Source organism: Anoplolepis gracilipes, chromosome 10 (assembly GCF_047496725.1).
Source record: "Anoplolepis gracilipes chromosome 10, ASM4749672v1, whole genome shotgun sequence".
Lineage (NCBI taxonomy): Eukaryota > Metazoa > Arthropoda > Insecta > Hymenoptera > Formicidae > Anoplolepis > Anoplolepis gracilipes.
Window position 1 is genome coordinate 2,918,008 of NC_132979.1, and position 17,522 is coordinate 2,935,529.

Below are 17,522 nucleotides of genomic sequence, written 5' to 3' on the forward strand. Positions count from 1 at the left end.
AAAGTTTTTTTAAGGAGTAAAAAGAGCAAAATTTATTTATTGATAAATTGTATTCAACTTTATTATAACGGTATAAAAGGGAAAGATAGTGAAAACTGGTTGGTAGTAGAAGATGCGATAATAATACATCGATCATATAGCGTATTCGCATAATACAAGAAGATTATAAATCTAAATGTTTTATATCTTACAAAATTGCAAAAACTGTAAGGAAGAGGAGAAGAGAACAACACCCGTCTGCACCAGTCCTTTAAATAAATATGATTAAACATAATCTAGAAGAGCTATATCACAAGAAAGGCGCTAGACGACGAAATCTATCTTTAATCTTAACTTTTCAAATGTGGTCATATACATATATATATACTCCGAAAAGCCACATATAGTAAAGAGAGAGAGAAAACGACATAGCTGATCAATAAAAAAAAAACACTTTCTTTTTCTATTACAATAAATCTTTTTTTAACAGGATCATACAGATCTCAAAAAAGAAAAATTTGAAAGTAAAAGTGATACATTGAACCGTGAAGATTGCAATGCATGCTAACTCTTTCAATATTAATAAATTTTTTCAATCATAGGATTATATATAGAGATAATTAAATTTAATTTCCTATTTTAAGAAATGATTTTCTTTATACGGAATTATATAGATTCTATGATATCAAAAAGATAAAAATTACCTTAAATAAATAAATGACTTACTCCCTCTTCCTCAAGTTTTGGGACGAAGTCACGTTGCAAAATCTTCAGGATACCTGTTTTTAAAGTCCTATATATTCCAAAGTCTTCAGAATTCAATACTTTTAAATTTTTAAGTTCACTCATCCGATTCTTCGGTATTCGATGCATTGCAGTCTTCTACGCTGACAGAGACAAACATAATCCTCCTCTTTCTTGTCAAGTTTCTCTTCAAAAATCTTCTTTTCAAAATCGTCTTCATGGTCTTTTGAAGTTTCTTTTCAATATCTTCTTTGGAGGTCTCTCTTCGACCATTTCCAAAATCTTCAAAGCTTTTTCAATGTGTTCTTCAAGATTCCCTTAAAAAGCTTTTTAATAGAATTTCTGTAGAGTCTTCTTTAGAATCCTTAAATTCTATTTTAGTCTATTTCCACTTTTCACGGTAATTCATCAGATGGTAGTGGGCCCAAGTCTTGATCGCCCGATCCCATGGGTCCATCTACATCAGCATCTGACCCCATAGGAAGTCCAACAACTTCTGGTTGAGGAACCGCTCCTTCAGCGACCTGAAGAAGCATAGGGTTCCCAGCGGCATCCAAAACAGGATCGGCCGTGGCTTCAGCGAGGTTTGTCACTGACTTAGACTTAACACATTGAAAGTCAACATGACGGCTCTTAGCCTCTTCCTTCTCCCATGACATATGGATAAAGGGTCGCTGAACGTAATTATAAATGACCTCGGCGCGACCACCGGCGCGTTTCTTCACCTTCTCTTTATAGGTCGGGTAACCCTCGATACCTAAGCGAATTTTTTTCAAACCACGTTCTTTCATCACTTGTTTGGCCACATCCCGATTTTCGATATACTTAAAGAAGCGGTACATCGCTGTACTGTTGACAGCTGAAAATAAAAAGAAAAGGAATGATATGTGTAAGAAGTTAGTGATAATATAGAATTCGGTAGAATTTTGATAGCAAAAAATGCAGAGAAGAAAAGACAAAGAAAAAAAGACAACGCCAACAAATTGATAAAAACGCAACAAATTAATTTTTTATATATTTTAATAATAGCTTAAGAAAAGAAAGACAGAATAATACAAAAAAGAATGAGTAATAGAGATTAAACTGTAATCCAATAAAATCATGAAATATTCTTATACGTACTTAATTTTAAAATATGTTTTATGGCCCAATAAACTTTAATTTTTAAAGAATATTGTATTTATATTTATTATTGTATTTAATGTATTTATGCTCATTATAATGATGTTTATAAGTTACTAGTTAGATTGTACATGTTTTAGTATTTCCTAAGTATCCAGCGTTAAATATGGGGCATACTAGATCATATTAATATCACGTTAGGTTGAGCATTTATTATTGAAGAAAATAGGCGGAACTAATGGAGACTATGCATTTTCAAAGGCCAAGTTAATCGATTTTCTATTAAACACAGACTGATTATGATAACGCGCAAGGTTAGCACATGTTATATTTTATAACTAAAAAAATTGTACATGTCTTTTTAGATTTTTCCAAGGTTACTTATACATGTAGTCAGTTATATGAACTTTTTCACAAAACAAGCAAATAAAGATTTAAAAACGTCTTTAAAAAAATGTATGATAAATCTATTTTAAGTGAGATACATAATACACGAAGTAGTTGTAATCTTTTAATTTTGTTAATCTATATAAAATTTTCAATTTCTAACTTCCAAACTTTAATATCGTATTATAATTTTATAATTATGAAATGATAAGACAGAAAATATTATTAATATTCTACACCAGCAATGTAAATTTCTAATTTTTGCTATGATAAATAAAATTGCTTTTCCAACAAATGAGATAAAAATATATTATATATACAAGTACGACATATAATATTTTCAACTATTTTCATAAATTAATTGATGTAAAACATTAATTGATGTAAAACAACTATGCTATTAATTAATAACAAAAACTTTAACTGATTAAAATGTTATTTCTTTTTAGAACTTTTAACTACAAGCATATATAAAATACCTCAAAAAACTTATTGAAAATTTTGTTTATTTACTTTGAGAATATTCTTCGCCCATTTGAGGAGGATACTCTTCGTCCCAATCGACTACGTCATCTTCGAGCAAAACGACAATATGGCATTCGCGATCGCCACGTCGAGCACTATTCACCATCAGCGGCAAAATCAGATCCTCCAAAAATACCTCGAACTGGCAACGCGCGCCTTCATTCGACAACTCGTGCAGCAATCCTCCTGTAATAATAATAAAATAAACATATATTTTTAATTTCAAAAATTTACACAAGCAAAGATAAATCATTTCCTTGCTGGTTCCTTCCTTCTATTTATACATTCGACTTTTTTTAAATTTATTACTTAATTCAATCTGACTTTATTCAACTTTAATTAATTTATTAATTTATTAATATTTACGATATGCCAGAAATTTTTATTTATTTACAATATTAATTGTATCTACATATTTGTATATTTGTATTATTGTTGTTATATATGTTTTATATTAATTATTAATATATAACAAGAATACAAACTCTAAGATAAAATCTTATTATATTTTATAATAAATTATATCCTTAATATTTAAAATTAATAAGATAATATAAATTTTTTCATAATACTTACTGAGATTTTGGCACTTCACTGTGCTAGCATCAAAGGGCACCAGCAGATAATCACAGGCCTCTCGCAGTTCTTGAACACTTACAGTCGGAGGACATCGAATTACTCCACCTTTATAGTATTCTAAAATGGCGCGAAAAACCATGGCAGAAATGCCGTCGGCGACTTCGTATTCTCCGCGTTCATTAGGCTGGGCATATTCTACCCCCGAGCTGAACATACGACCCAACATTGTGTTGGAGTGCGCCGTGAATAAAGCAGGGTCAACGATAAATCTGAAATAATACATACAACAGAATAAATAAATTTAATAAAGAAAAACATGAATTGTAGTAAATCAGATAATAAATAAATAAATTTATATCCTTTATTAGTTCAATTGTTCAAGATGTACAATAAGCATATTTTTGTCGATACTGTAAAATTAGCTTTCTTAAGTTTTTAAGAATTTAACTTATTTCAGGAAAGATGTATTTGTATAATATGTGTTATATTATAGTGCACACACAAATACATGGTAATAAAGAAGATTTGGATTTAACTAAAAAATTTTTAATACTATACATATTTAATTAATACATTAATGTGCAAAAATGTAACATTTAATTAAGAAAAAATGTTTATTATTTTAATATAAATTTCATTAATTTGCTATATTATAATATAAATCCTATTACCTTGTGTTATCAACAATGAGGGTGATTCTTTCGTCACTGGCTGGTTGATTGCTAACTCCGGTAGTAGATCCTAATATCGTCGAGCCTCCTGTTATGGTTGTGTTGTCCCTACTGTTGCTTTGATTTTGACTCTGATTCTGTTTGGTGATGCCAACGTTCGTGCGAATCCTGGGAATAAGATTAATAATCTCCCTTAGGGAGAATATGCAGCAGCATACTCTTTTGTATGTATATGTATCATATGAGAAATCTATCACTGGTAAATACATAAACTAACGCGATTCGCGAGACCTACCTTACAATTTGCGAAGCCCAGTCGCTTGATTTTGAGATATATTGCATATATTATTAGAAGAGAAAAATAATTTTTCCAATTAAATGCATATTATAAAAATTTTATTTTTAATGTTTTCTATTTAATTAAAATAAATTATAATTTTTATAATTGTATATTCTCAATTTAAATAAAAGAAATTAAATAGAATATATTTCATAAAAATTAAATAAAATATATTTCATGTATAGTATATGAAAGATTATTATTATTAGTAATGGAAAGAGATAAAAAATATATATAAAGAAAAATTCAAATTCTTTTTAATTATATATACTAGAGGCTACCTACATCTTTTTAAAAATAAATAACTAAATTATTTTATTGTTTGTATGTTTTTATCATTTCTTAAAATAAATATTTACTTTTATTATTTATTTTTGTTTAAATAAAAAGGTATACAGTTTTTTTCGGTAATATGTAATATAAAAAATAAAATACATAATTAATAATTATCATAACATTATCACATCATCAATTACATATAAGAGAGATTTTATTAAAGATACTATCTTATATGTTATATGTGTGTGCACGTTTTTTATATAGAAATCTTTTAGAAATTTATAGAAAGCAAAAATATTATTTTATAACAATATTAAGGAAAATTAAAAAAAAAATCTTGATAATAATTTTCGGTATAATGATAGTTAAAAAATTAATTAGATAACCAATAAAAATTAAAAATGTTGTCACATTGTTACACATTTTTTCTCCCTTTAATTTTAAATTTGTTTAATAAAATTTCTCTAATTTAAAAATTAGAAAAGAATAAATACAGAGAAATCTTCATAGAAATTTCCTGCTTTTATCTATTACGTGCATTTACCTGTTATGCTGATTTGTGAGATTTGAGTTCTGCGAATTTCTGCCAGAATTGAAAGAATGACAATGCCGATCGCCACTGCCGTCCCTCTGTACCAGACAAGATTTCGGCTTCGATGAGCCACCACAACTATACATGCACAGAACAACCACGTAATCTTATACTAATCAGCTACTACGACAAGCAACTATAACATCTCTACTATACTAATTATACGCGAATTCTAGAATGTCCTGTATATTTTGCAGTGGATTTTTATTAGAATCAAATTCCCGTGATAAAAATAAAAAAAATAATGTAGTCTTTTTCCATGTATCAATAGCGAAAGATTGAATGTAATTTTTATTCATTTAACTTTATAAACATTTGATGTAATAAGATTCAAATTTCCGTGTAATTAGCACGCAAAATTGCATTTTATGAAACATTATATCAGTTTCAGTCAAAGTGCAACTGCACAAGGATAGTCTGCTTCAAAAAGATTGTATTATCAATTATCTTGTGTATGTATATGTATATAAATAATTTCCATTCTCTTGACAGATTGCAATATGAGAGCAATTTATATATTTTTCTAACTTTCCCTAATACATTATATATACAAATCACATAAGAAATTTTACCTTTACTCATCTTTCTATATATAAAGTAAAGATAATAAATCTTGACTAATAATTAAATATCAATAAATATAGTTTTATAACTAATATTGGTGCAATTTAAGAAAATGCATAATGTAGCATTAAAAATTTATATAAACATTTTTATATAATATATAAAAATGATAAAATGTATATTATAGATATATATGTGCACAATAATATATTCTTAATAATACATACAATATTTACATAAGCAAAATGTATTGACAAATATTAAATATATATATTTTGTATATTATGCATTTTCTATAGTTCAGAATATTGCATAAATGTAATTATTTTTTTGCCAATTGATAGAATAATGCGTGTAAGTTTACATAAATTAAGAATAATGTACATGCGTGTAACAAAGATTTGTAAGATCAAAACCTAATCTAAGTGCATGCTGAGAGATATCTAAGATGTAAGAAATTAGAGCAAGATATAATGTTTTCGTTCAAATGGCACAGTGCAATTTAACTTATCTGCAAAAATGTTAACTTCTTGAATGTTAATAGTAATATTGCAGGGTTGAAAAAATTTTACTAAATATGAATCTCTATATAAAAATTACTTCACAGGCATTTTTCGTGTCATTGAATTCAAAACTGAATAAAGATCCTGAATTTAAATGTAATTTTTACCTCAGTCTATTCTTGTATAAACGATGCCTTCCTCGTCCATCAGTCTCTTTGTAATCAGTCTCTGTGTCACTGCTGCTGTCTTGCATATAATTGACAAATCGCTCTGATGGGTTCGACATGTTGAACCACCTGTCAAAAGCCAAAAATGTTTGTGTTTTGCAAATGTGATATTCATATTAATATTTTCATTTAATAACTGTAACCTAACAAAATATTTCTGATAAAATTCATTAATTTGTCATTTATACGTAATATCAATTTTGTACAAATTAATGAAAAAACTTATATGCATGCAAATCGAGGGTAAATGATAGTATATTCATTCTAATAAGTCTTTGAATCTGTCAACACATTTTCTGCGTGCCTCTCTCTTTCGAGGTTAACCTCGCAATTTTTGTTGAATGTGAACGATATTTTGGATAATATTAATAATTAATCGCGATATTTACGAGCTCGAGATCGATAGGAACCAGCTGAGCCGCTTCAAAAGCCTCTTCGTGGACTCACAGATCTCCAGATCGTACGAATCAGCACGAATACAATTTAACCTGACAATCACGGTTCTTCGATCGACGAACTCGATCGTATGACCACGCACGACTGCGTGCAATCGAATCGCGTCATCATACGAACAGACGCGAACATTGACGGAGATACACGAAGCGCTCCATGAATGAACTATAGATTATACCCGTGACCCGTGGCTCTCAAAGCTTGACGTGAATTCTCGATGTTAGTGCAGGTGTAAAAGGGATGCTTTTACTCTATTTTACCCCACTCTTCGAACTGCGGCTGGTACTAACATAAACGGGGGATGATTATTGATGTCCGATAAATGTGGCAAAGTACTTATACCGCCGAGAGAAAATGGGACTGTTCGATCGTTTAGCGAATCTTCTAGGTCTTAGGAAAAAAGAAGTAAACGTTTTAGTAGTGGGCCTTAATAACAGTGGTAAGTCGACGGTCATAAATAATTTCAAACGCGAGGATGACCGTTGCATAGACATAGTGCCCACTGTCGGGTTTAATGTCGAGAAATTCGCATGTAAGTTAAATAACGAGGAGCGATAAAGTGCCCAAGATGTGAAATTATATTGCTTTTAATGCTACATAATTATTATTGCACTAGCATAATCTCAATTCCACATAGCACTCTATTTATTTTGCAATAAGATATATCAAATGAAAAAAATAAAAATAAATAATATGGTTATAAACACTAGTTCTGTAACATAATGAAAATTATATATTTTAAAGAGAACACACAAAAGAAAATATATTTTTGTTACCACAAGATATATGCTTTGTTACCTTTTATGCATAAGTTTATATTTTATTTTCTCATTCTTTTATTTTTCGTACTTCTCGTATGGCGTTGGTTTGTCTTCACAGCTCGTAAATGTGATGGTGATCCGATTGATTTAGTAGTACTTTGTAATGAGAGAGACTTTGACGTCTTCCTTTTTACATTCTTATTTTTAAGATGACTATTTTCAGAGTCATTAATTTTATCTGCAGTTTGCTTCGGTGCTTTAATATCTGTGATATTGTCAATATCCAGACTAGACGATGAGGATAATTTTCTACTTTTCCTGAGAGTAGGATATAGTGGAGTACTAGTGCCTAGCGGAGCCATCTTTGGCTTCTTTTTATCAGGTTTATTGTGCGATTCTGATCTAAATGAAAGATTTTCGTTCACAGAATTGGGAGAATTTGTAATCTGGTTGATATGGAAATTCAATTTTGTCTGTTTCAATCTGACTATAGGTTTATACAATGGTGTTTCTTGTGAAATTTTCTCTTGTTGTTTTGAAGTAGATGGAACTGGCTCTGTTTCTTTCTGTCTAATCGAAATTTGTTGTGGACTTTTAGTGCGTGTCACTTTGGTTTGTATCTGACTATCTTCCTCGTTACTTTCTGACAATTCAATATTTGTTGAAACATTCTTTTGTCTTTTTCTTTTATTCCACTTCTTCTGTAGTTCACGTCTTATCTTCTTTTTTCTTTGTGATTTCTTTCGAATTAATTGAAATTCTACTAAAAGGCTTTCACAGCTGCTAGTATCCTAAAAAAAAAAAAAAAAAAGAAAAACTGATAAAATGTATTTTAATCATAAGCTGAAAAAATCATTTTATTTAATATATATCTTATATTCATTTAAATACTGTACATTTAATTCTAATGAACTTTCACTGTCGTTTTGAATCCATGTAAATGCAGAATCTTCTTGTCTTAAAACCTTGTCAAATGCTGTTTTTAAATCTGATAATTTGAACTCATTCAAGCATATTTTCAATCGTTGTTTTAGATCATCGCTTAATTGCTTTTCTTCCATTGTATCAATGTTAATTTTATATGGTCTTGCTTTATTTGAATGATACAGTAAGTATATTATTAAATTCATAGATCTGTCATTTTCTTTGTCATGTACACCATACAATTCCAAAATGATATGCGTATATCCCGTGTTAGACTGCAGAGCACAATGCTTCATATATGAAATATGTTTCTAAAACAGATATTTATTATTTGTTAGCATATTGTATATAATTTGAAAATAATTTGATATCAATTTTTATAACACAAAAGCATACTTTTAATGACAGGAACTGTTCTTGCCGAATGATATAACAGTCGATATCATGTTTACAGGTCTTTAGAAAGGGAGTTAAATTTTCCAATTTGTCAATAGGTATTTTAGTCAGCATGTCATTCATATCGATCGACATTGGCATTATCCATTTTCCCAGATGGCCTTTTCTATCTTTAATAAAAATCTGTACGGCATAAACGTCTTTCTTCTGTTGCTCGTTTGTCGATGTAAAGTTGAATACGACCTCATCTCTCCGAAATTTGACGCAACGAAAACCGGCGAAATTGTACAGTTCAGTTTGCAGATCAACTTCGACATTTGGTATTCCTTTGGAATGTGACGGATTCTCCCAGTTTTGCAATTCGGATATATGTTCCTCCACATTTTCAAAACGTACGGTATTTACTTTCCATTCACATTGTTCGATTATGCGTTCTAGTTTCTGTATTTCTCGAAGCAGTTTCTTCTTTTCCACGAGTGTCGACTCTAAAAAATTGAAAATCGGTTACTTCTCTTCGTCGTCTGAGTAGGGTTAGAATATTTGAAAAATTCGTGTACCTTTATCAGCCGGCTCGATATTCGCTTCATTATCGGAAGAACTGTGCGCTTGCATTTTCTGTCACACGGATCACTCGTATATCATTTGCAATAATAAATAAAGTTCAATAATTTTAAACAAATTCGCGCGCCAAAACAACAGTTTGATGCATTCAATACAACCGCTACAATACCGTTTATTATGCGATTCATGAACGGTTATTCGTGATTGGTGTATGCTTTTAGAACTTGGATAAATTATAGAACGATACACCAATCACGTATAGCCATTTAAGGAGCAGGTGTAGTACCGAATGCACTCTCAATATGATGGTTCTCAAATATTTTCATCTCGGGCCACTGAGAAATATGGTAGTATTTCTAGACGTTTTCTTATATTATTATTTATGCGATAAATTATTTTTTCTACTCGATTAATAATAAGTCACATTTCACAAATAAATAAATAATAACATTTTAATTAAAATTACGTTATTGTAAGAGAGACTAAATTTAATGTCATGAAAAATAATTTTTTGAAAAGGGACTCAGAAATTTTCCTTATTGAATTATACACGAAACAAGAATTATATGTATAAAAATGTTTTCAGAAACTTTTTCTATGTATATAATAATAAATAATACATATATATTATTAGTGCTTTACTTGTTTACTTTACTTACTTGGTATAAAAAATCCAAATCATTGTTTCAGTCAAGAATGTCAACTTCACTGCATTTGATATGTCAGGCCACGATCGTCATAGATCATTGTGGGAGCATTATTATAAAGATTGCCACGGGATTATCTTTATAATTGACAGTAGCGATAAACTCCGACTGGTTGTCGTGAAGGAAGAATTGGACATGCTCTTGCAACATCCCGATGTAGCAGGTATAATATATTTTCTGCACTGATAAAATTAATATCAGGAGTGTGTAATAAAAAAATATAGTAGCGATATAACGACAAATTTATTTAAAATGACACGAAAAAATAAGAGAGAAGCTTCTATAATAATTCTGGAATTGTTTGAAACTCGAGACGCAACAAGCAATTTAAATGATTGCGTCAAACTGACGTAAAAAATACACGTTTCAGGCCGCAAGATACCCATCCTTTTCTTGGCGAATAAGATGGACTTGCCCGATTCCTTGACTACCGTAAAGCTGGTCGCTGGATTGGGACTCGAGCGAATACAGAATAAACCCTGGCATATACGAGCGACAAATGCCATAACCGGCGAAGGTCTGCAGCCGGCGATCGAGTGGCTGACAGATCAAATTCGCGATATATACATTAACAAGAGATAAAACTCACCGACATCGTCTGCGACTGGCTCGATGTTTCTTTTTACGAAATCTGTCGGATCGACATCAGTGCTTGTAATATCATTTTTTATCATCACATTCGGCGTCACGAATCGTTTGATTTGGCGCTCAAAATATATCTCTGGCCGCGAAACAATCATAAATATATAAAATACATAGATGGAGCCTGTTTCTATTAATCGAGAAACTATCCACCAATTACAAGTAATTATGACCTGAGCTTATCCGAAGATAACCGAAGTCCGTCTATGTATTTTATATATCTATAGACTCGTTCTTTCCGGTGCAATAGTGAAAATCAACTTCCGGTATATGTATCTCGTTACGAAAAGAAAGTCGAGGAAAAATGCTGATATAATTAAGGTAAAAAGTATAGCGTTAGGAAGTTCTTGGTCTCCGTCCAAAAGTAAAAGCGCATTTAGCTGAATATGTAAATGTAAGTACATAAAAAATATATATATATATATATATATATATATATATATATATATATATATATATGTATGTAAAAAATGATTATTTTCATGTAACTCAGATGCGCGCGATCGCAGTAATTTTCCAATTCAACCGCAAAATATTTTATAATTAAATGTTAGCGTAGGCATAGTTTCATATAACTAACGCAAAGATATTTCGCCGTAAAATATTCAAAATAAAGATTATTCAGTTTCAGTAGACTATTCAGACGTGTGTTTCAATGGAAAATTTCCATCATTTTTTATTTTATACTGAAGACCTAGAGACGCATATTTTTTTTATCTAAATAGACGTTCATTATGTAGCGATAAGAAAATATACAAAAATTCACAAAGAGAGAAAATAACCGTGTGATAACGGATTCAAAATCGCCGATATCGTAAGATGTCGCCACCGACATATAAATTTCGCGCCTCTGCCTCTGGTTCTGGCAGTATCTTTTCTGACTCTGACCTTTTGCGATTTACGTCACGCGTTAGTTATAGGCGTCATATCGATCGACCTGTAGCGTTTAACAGGTGGGTTCCTTATCATAGTATTTGATAAGGGATAAAAATTAAAACGTAGATTCTGTGTTTCAAAATGTTAGGAAACCGCTTGTTGACGTGTTATTTTGGGCTTGTAATTTTCTTCAAGTCCACGTGTTGTTACAATATCGAAAAATTCCCGCTGCTTATGCCAAATGTGAAACCTAATATGGTAAGTACTGTGATTTTCTACTATTCATGAAAGAAACAAAAATGTCTATACATATAATTTTTGATAACATATAACTCCTGTGAAAAATAACATGTGGAAAATTTAAAAATATTTCCGCAAATATATATATTTTGTATCGTGCTTTATTTATTTTCTACAATGACAATTGTATACTAGTACTTATATGCATAGTGATAAAAAATAAGTGTATAATAAACCGTTTTAGTTCCTGCTATTTTTTGAATAGTTAATTAATTTTTTTTTTATGGCATATAAGTCACCTGATGCATCCTGTTTTTATAGCCTGAGCTTTATCTATGCACTCCAGTTCGCATAGATTATACAAGAAATTACTATATTACTGGTTTCGAACCAAATGCGACAATGGAAACAGCTCATCACATAATTATTTACGGTTGTACCAAGCCAGGTAGCGCAAAGCCAGTTTGGAATTGCGGGGAAATGATGACTAACACACATAAACAAGATACAGCATCTCCTTGTAACGAAGGGACTCAGGTAATAGAAATTAAAATTATGCAATGCATTTTCCACAAATTCCATGAATATTTAATAGATAAAGATTTAATAAATCCTTTATTTAAATTATAGATTATCTATGCCTGGGCAAGGGACGCTCCTAAATTAGATCTACCACATGGCGTGGGCTTTAAAGTAGGTGGTGATTCTTCTATACAGTATATTGTCCTGCAAATACATTACTCGCACATCGAACACTTTAAAGATGGTAGAACAGATAATTCAGGTGTAATTTTACATTATACGACTCATCCGTTGAACAAATTGGCCGGTGTTATTTTATTAGGAACAGGTGGTGTTATACCACCTAGGGAAGTGGTACACATGGAAGCTTCTTGCCCTATAACAGAGAATAAGACTATTTATCCATTCGCATATAGAACACACACTCATTCACTTGGAAAGGTAGTATCAGGTTATGTGGTAAAACCGAACAACAAGTGGATTGAACTCGGAAAGAGAAATCCATTGACTCCTCAAATGTTTTATCCTGTTACTAACAAAGTTCCAATTACGTATGGTGATAGTCTGGCGGCTCGTTGTACAATGGAAAATATACGCGATAGACCCACCTATGTAGGATTGACGAGCGAAGACGAGATGTGTAATATGTACATTATGTATTACGTTGAGAATGATAGTCCGTTAAAGCGGAAATATTGCTTTACTCGAGGACCACCTATGTATTATTGGAACCAAGAGTTGCAGAATATTCCTGACAAAGAGGCATCTACATTGTAATATTTTAACCAATGTTATGTTGATACAATAGTAGATCAATTTTATTTTATCATGTACAATTAGGAAAAATTCTAATGTTTCCACAGACTGTTGTACTTAAATGCATTTAAATTGGGATAAAATGTATACTTTGAGATCAAGTCGTCCTAATATAATTTGTGAATAATTTTTTGTTTTATATATATTTCATCAAGAGTATTTATATTTTATTAATAGTTTGTGTGTGTATATACTTTTAATGAAATTTATATGAATTTAGAATAGCAACGTACGCTTTTTCTTGAATTTAAAATTATTTATATAATTTTGGAAGTTGTGATTATTAAATTTTAACAATTCATGACTATTGCTTTTAAGATAAAATAAAAGCAGTACCTTTTTTTATCTTTTTTTGGAGATAATAATGTAAGAGGATGTGTGTGTTGTTACAAAATAATTTATTAATGAAATTATTAATTATTAAAGTCAAATCTAATAATTACACGCACAAATTAATTTCTACATATTTTTTTTAAGTGAGATAGTGAGAGAATACTGTGACCAGGGTACATTGTACTTATTTTACATGTGTGAGTGACTTTTAAAAAATTTGATATTAATTTATATAAGTGGAATACCTCTTCTTGTCAATTGTTATAAATGTGACATTCCATCTGTTTGAATTACTGTTGCAATTTATGCTGCAAGTTGCTGATCGGTTACGTGTACACAATATGTATAATTTTTGTAACAAAAACTAGTCTATGTTGATGAGTACTCCAAATTGACTTATTGTTTAATCAACAATTATATGAATTGTTGTATTATGTACAATATATATTTTGAAGGTAGTTGCAAATTTAATGTCAAGTATTAGTTTATATTAGAATTTTTGTATATGTATATATGTACCGAAGCACTGCAGATGTGACATAAAAAGATAATGTTAAACTTAGGCCTAGTGTTTCAGTTATATATTTATAATTATGTAATTTATGATTATACGTAATTTGAAAAGAGTTATAGAAGACAAACATATATAAATATTTTCTTTTAATAGTTAATGAAGTATAATGTGGTATCCAAATTTGAAACATTTGAAAATTACATTACGCGTAATGTAATTTTTTCGAGATATACTTCATTAGCAGAAAGATATTGCTTTTTATAATTTATTTCTTGTAAAATATGTATTTCAAACAGATTTTTCGAAGTAATTATAAGCAAGTGCAATCACATTAATTAATAATAATTAAGAATATTATTAATTAATGAATTAAGTCTTTTAGTGGAAGGAGAATGTACTGCAGAATATATGGATATATTAATTGTTAATTTTATTTTATGCGCATAAAGTTATATTTAAAACTAAGATAAACCAAAATGGTGCTATCGTATTGTATTGTGCACGAAATTTCAGTTCTTAAACAGTTTTTATAATTATCTATATATGTGATATCAATTTGATTAATAATTTAAAGAGAATTATTTTAAATAGAACGTTTCTCCCGAAGCAAGATGTCAATGTAAAATCGATGAGAATACTATTTCCAAAAATATGTAACGAAGTCTTTCTTTCAATATCTTCTCTAAATACTGTATATATGTATACAATTGCTCAGGAATCTCCACCTGACTCCTCGTACTGTGCATTTAAATGTTAAATGAAGAAATATAGATCTTTTTCCCCGTCCTAGCGTATTTTTCGCAAGACCATTGATGGATCGATATTTATTTTCGAGCATATATAAGCGTACGATTGTCGCTAAAAATATAGGATTTATGAATTCAATAAACAAACTTATGCAAAGAAAATTGTTTTGCGTTTTATTCCATGCTGTTTGCGATGCGCAGCAAAAATACATTTCCAGAGGACAATTTCAGAGAAGCACGTTGCTTTCTCTCCTGATGCACTCTCATAATTGAAATATATCGTGTGTACATTTTTATATAATACATACAATACTCTAGTAAACCAACGATACCATATCACGTATAGTCCATATCCGCATTAATAATGTTCTCTTGGTCGTCGTGCATATGGAATTGACGACTTTTTGTTTGCGCATTCCAACCACAGTATATTGCAGCGTTATTGTATTCATCACACACAACGTGCATTCGTGTTATCGTGTCTCTGCTGCTCATTTAATATTTTATTTTTATATATCGCCATAGATGTTTGTTGCTTGAAATTAATCCCACTATGAGTGGGATAATCTATGTTGCAAAATAATTTTTTTTATTGCTTAAAATAATTTGTAATACTATAATCGCAAACTTTGTTATTTTTGTTTCATATTAACGCGGATTGTCTATCGCAGTAAAAAAAAAAAAAAAAAAGACCAAGACAAGATTATAATGCTCATGCGGACTCGGCGCTGATGGCGGCTCTAAACTCGTGAAAACGAGTTATGGACTCTGGCGACTTAAATTAAGTACGGACGTTCGCTACAACGTAATTCGCGCGGTTCCATTAAACTTAAAGGGTGCATCAAGAGAAAGGTAATCCCATCGAGGTCTTTAGCACCGCGATAAAGCACGTCTCGTGCGGCTTTACGTCAGATTTATCGTGTGCGCTTTCTATACGTATAACGATCTCGCTGGTTTCTCGTATATATATATATATATATATATATATATACATATATTTTTTTTTCAAAGCATCCCGTTATCGATCGATCGATTGATGAAAAGCTGACGAATCAATGCAATGAATTCTCAATTGAATGGTGCCGGGTCATGTTGTTATGTCTAACGTCTATTAATGCAGACAGATCGAGTCGGTGAATTAGCTGACCTTCAATCAACCGTTACACCGATCGTATTTGCCGACCACGAAAATTACATTTGTCAAATCTGACGAGAGTATTGGACCACGAGAAGTTGAGCTATTTATAAGCGACACATGTGTTTAAAGTTCAAATGACAAACGAAATTAATTAGCTTAAGTGAAGTTATGGAAATTGATTAATCGATTATCTTAAAGAGTACTTTATACGCATCACATTGAGATGTATTAGCAGTATGTACTCTTCTTTATTATACAGTACATAATTAAAATAATAATTGGATATATTTTGCAGATATACTTTAATATTTTTGAATCAACTTTTTTTCTTAGGCAAATAATTAAGATATCAATAATTTTTTAGTTGTAGTAAATTAATAATAGAAGCTTCTCCTTTTTTCACGATTTATTATAAAAATAAGAATAAATAATAAAATTTTATTCTATAGATTATGTTTTAACAGTAATTCACACGTGATATTAAATATTGAAAATTTAAAGGATTATGAAAACCCGTGGCAATAAATCTTTTGTCAAAGAGCAGAATATCGATTCTAAGTTGATTAAAAATTCTTGAACATTATGCAAGTATATTAGTAACATTTTTGTATAATATGTTTGTACAAGCTTTAACAATTGATGTTTTTGGAAATAAATATTTGAATCGATAACAGTAAAATTATACAAAGTGAAGGTTTTCAATTATTTCTAGCGACAAATTATAAATTTTGTAGACATTTTGCATTAGTTTTACAGATGTTACTTCTATGTCATTTTTATTGTTGCAGAATGTCTGAACAGTCATTAAAAGTGTGTCGATGGCGACGTACGTTTTTGGAAAACAAATGACCGGAGAAAGTGCAGTCAACGAGTTAAAGAATCTAACGGAGGTGTGGTCGGCGTTTTTAAGAGCCGTTGATGAAACCCGAAAGAGCTAATAAAGTCTTCTTTCTCTCTCGCTCGTCGCACGATGCCTATCCCAGGTATGATAATTTACAATTGTGTCGTCTGCTTCACAATTAAGTTAAGTCATCAAATGTCTAACGCAATCAAATTTATAAAGCTAATACTAATTATTAATTTTCGATTAAACTTTTATTTTCATACGTGTTTATAAAGAGAAAGTTGCACTCGCATGCAAGATTAAGCAGCAAAGAGATGATATGAGATTTTTAGAACAATGGTTTTGCTTATTCTCGTCGGATGTACAATATGTCTTCCACGTGGTTTCTCTAAATGTACGCTATTTTTTTTCTTAAACGCTGTTTCGTATTCTTTATCGTTTTAAAATTATTAGATCGAGTTGTGTTTTTTTTTTTTTTTTTTTTTTTGCAACAGTTTCACGCGCAGATTTATTATCTGTGGGAGACTTTGCGCGACG

At 30.4% G+C, this 17,522-nt stretch overlaps 3 protein-coding genes across 10 annotated transcripts; 2 read left to right on the top strand and 1 right to left on the bottom strand.

Annotated features, from left to right (window-relative positions):
* Positions 1-31: 31 nt before the first annotated feature.
* LOC140670335 (BTB/POZ domain-containing protein 10-like) lies at positions 32-9,745 on the bottom strand. Of its 6 annotated transcripts, none has more exons than XM_072900898.1 (7): positions 7,764-7,888; positions 6,453-6,581; positions 5,171-5,296; positions 4,008-4,199; positions 3,334-3,605; positions 2,746-2,943; positions 32-1,582 (listed from the first exon to the last, which is right to left on the bottom strand). In XM_072900898.1, exons 1-7 carry the CDS (start codon positions 7,772-7,774, stop codon positions 1,119-1,121), a joined length of 1,392 nt encoding a protein of 463 aa, XP_072756999.1. In that variant the 5' UTR covers positions 7,775-7,888; the 3' UTR covers positions 32-1,118. The 6 variants fall into 6 exon arrangements, with proteins under 6 accessions (XP_072756999.1, XP_072757001.1, XP_072757000.1 ...); XM_072900900.1 differs by having other exon boundaries at positions 4,008-4,175; positions 7,764-7,886; XM_072900899.1 differs by lacking the exon at positions 7,764-7,888 and adding an exon at positions 6,902-7,150.
* Positions 7,158-11,284, top strand: Arl6 (ADP ribosylation factor-like 6). Of its 3 annotated transcripts, none has more exons than XM_072900907.1 (3): positions 7,158-7,404; positions 10,298-10,477; positions 10,685-11,284. In XM_072900907.1, exons 1-3 carry the CDS (start codon positions 7,320-7,322, stop codon positions 10,894-10,896), a joined length of 477 nt encoding a protein of 158 aa, XP_072757008.1. In that variant the 5' UTR covers positions 7,158-7,319; the 3' UTR covers positions 10,897-11,284. The 3 variants fall into 3 exon arrangements, with proteins under 3 accessions (XP_072757008.1, XP_072757007.1, XP_072757009.1); XM_072900906.1 differs by having other exon boundaries at positions 7,161-7,497; XM_072900908.1 differs by lacking the exon at positions 7,158-7,404 and adding an exon at positions 9,869-9,954.
* Positions 11,285-11,951: 667 nt separating this feature from the next.
* Phm (Peptidylglycine-alpha-hydroxylating monooxygenase) lies at positions 11,952-15,101 on the top strand. The gene is made up of 3 exons (XM_072900903.1): positions 11,952-12,090; positions 12,394-12,609; positions 12,703-15,101. The coding sequence occupies exons 1-3, from the start codon at positions 11,974-11,976 to the stop codon at positions 13,369-13,371; spliced, it is 1,002 nt and encodes a 333-aa protein (XP_072757004.1). The 5' UTR covers positions 11,952-11,973; the 3' UTR covers positions 13,372-15,101.
* Positions 15,102-17,522: the final 2,421 nt, after the last annotated feature.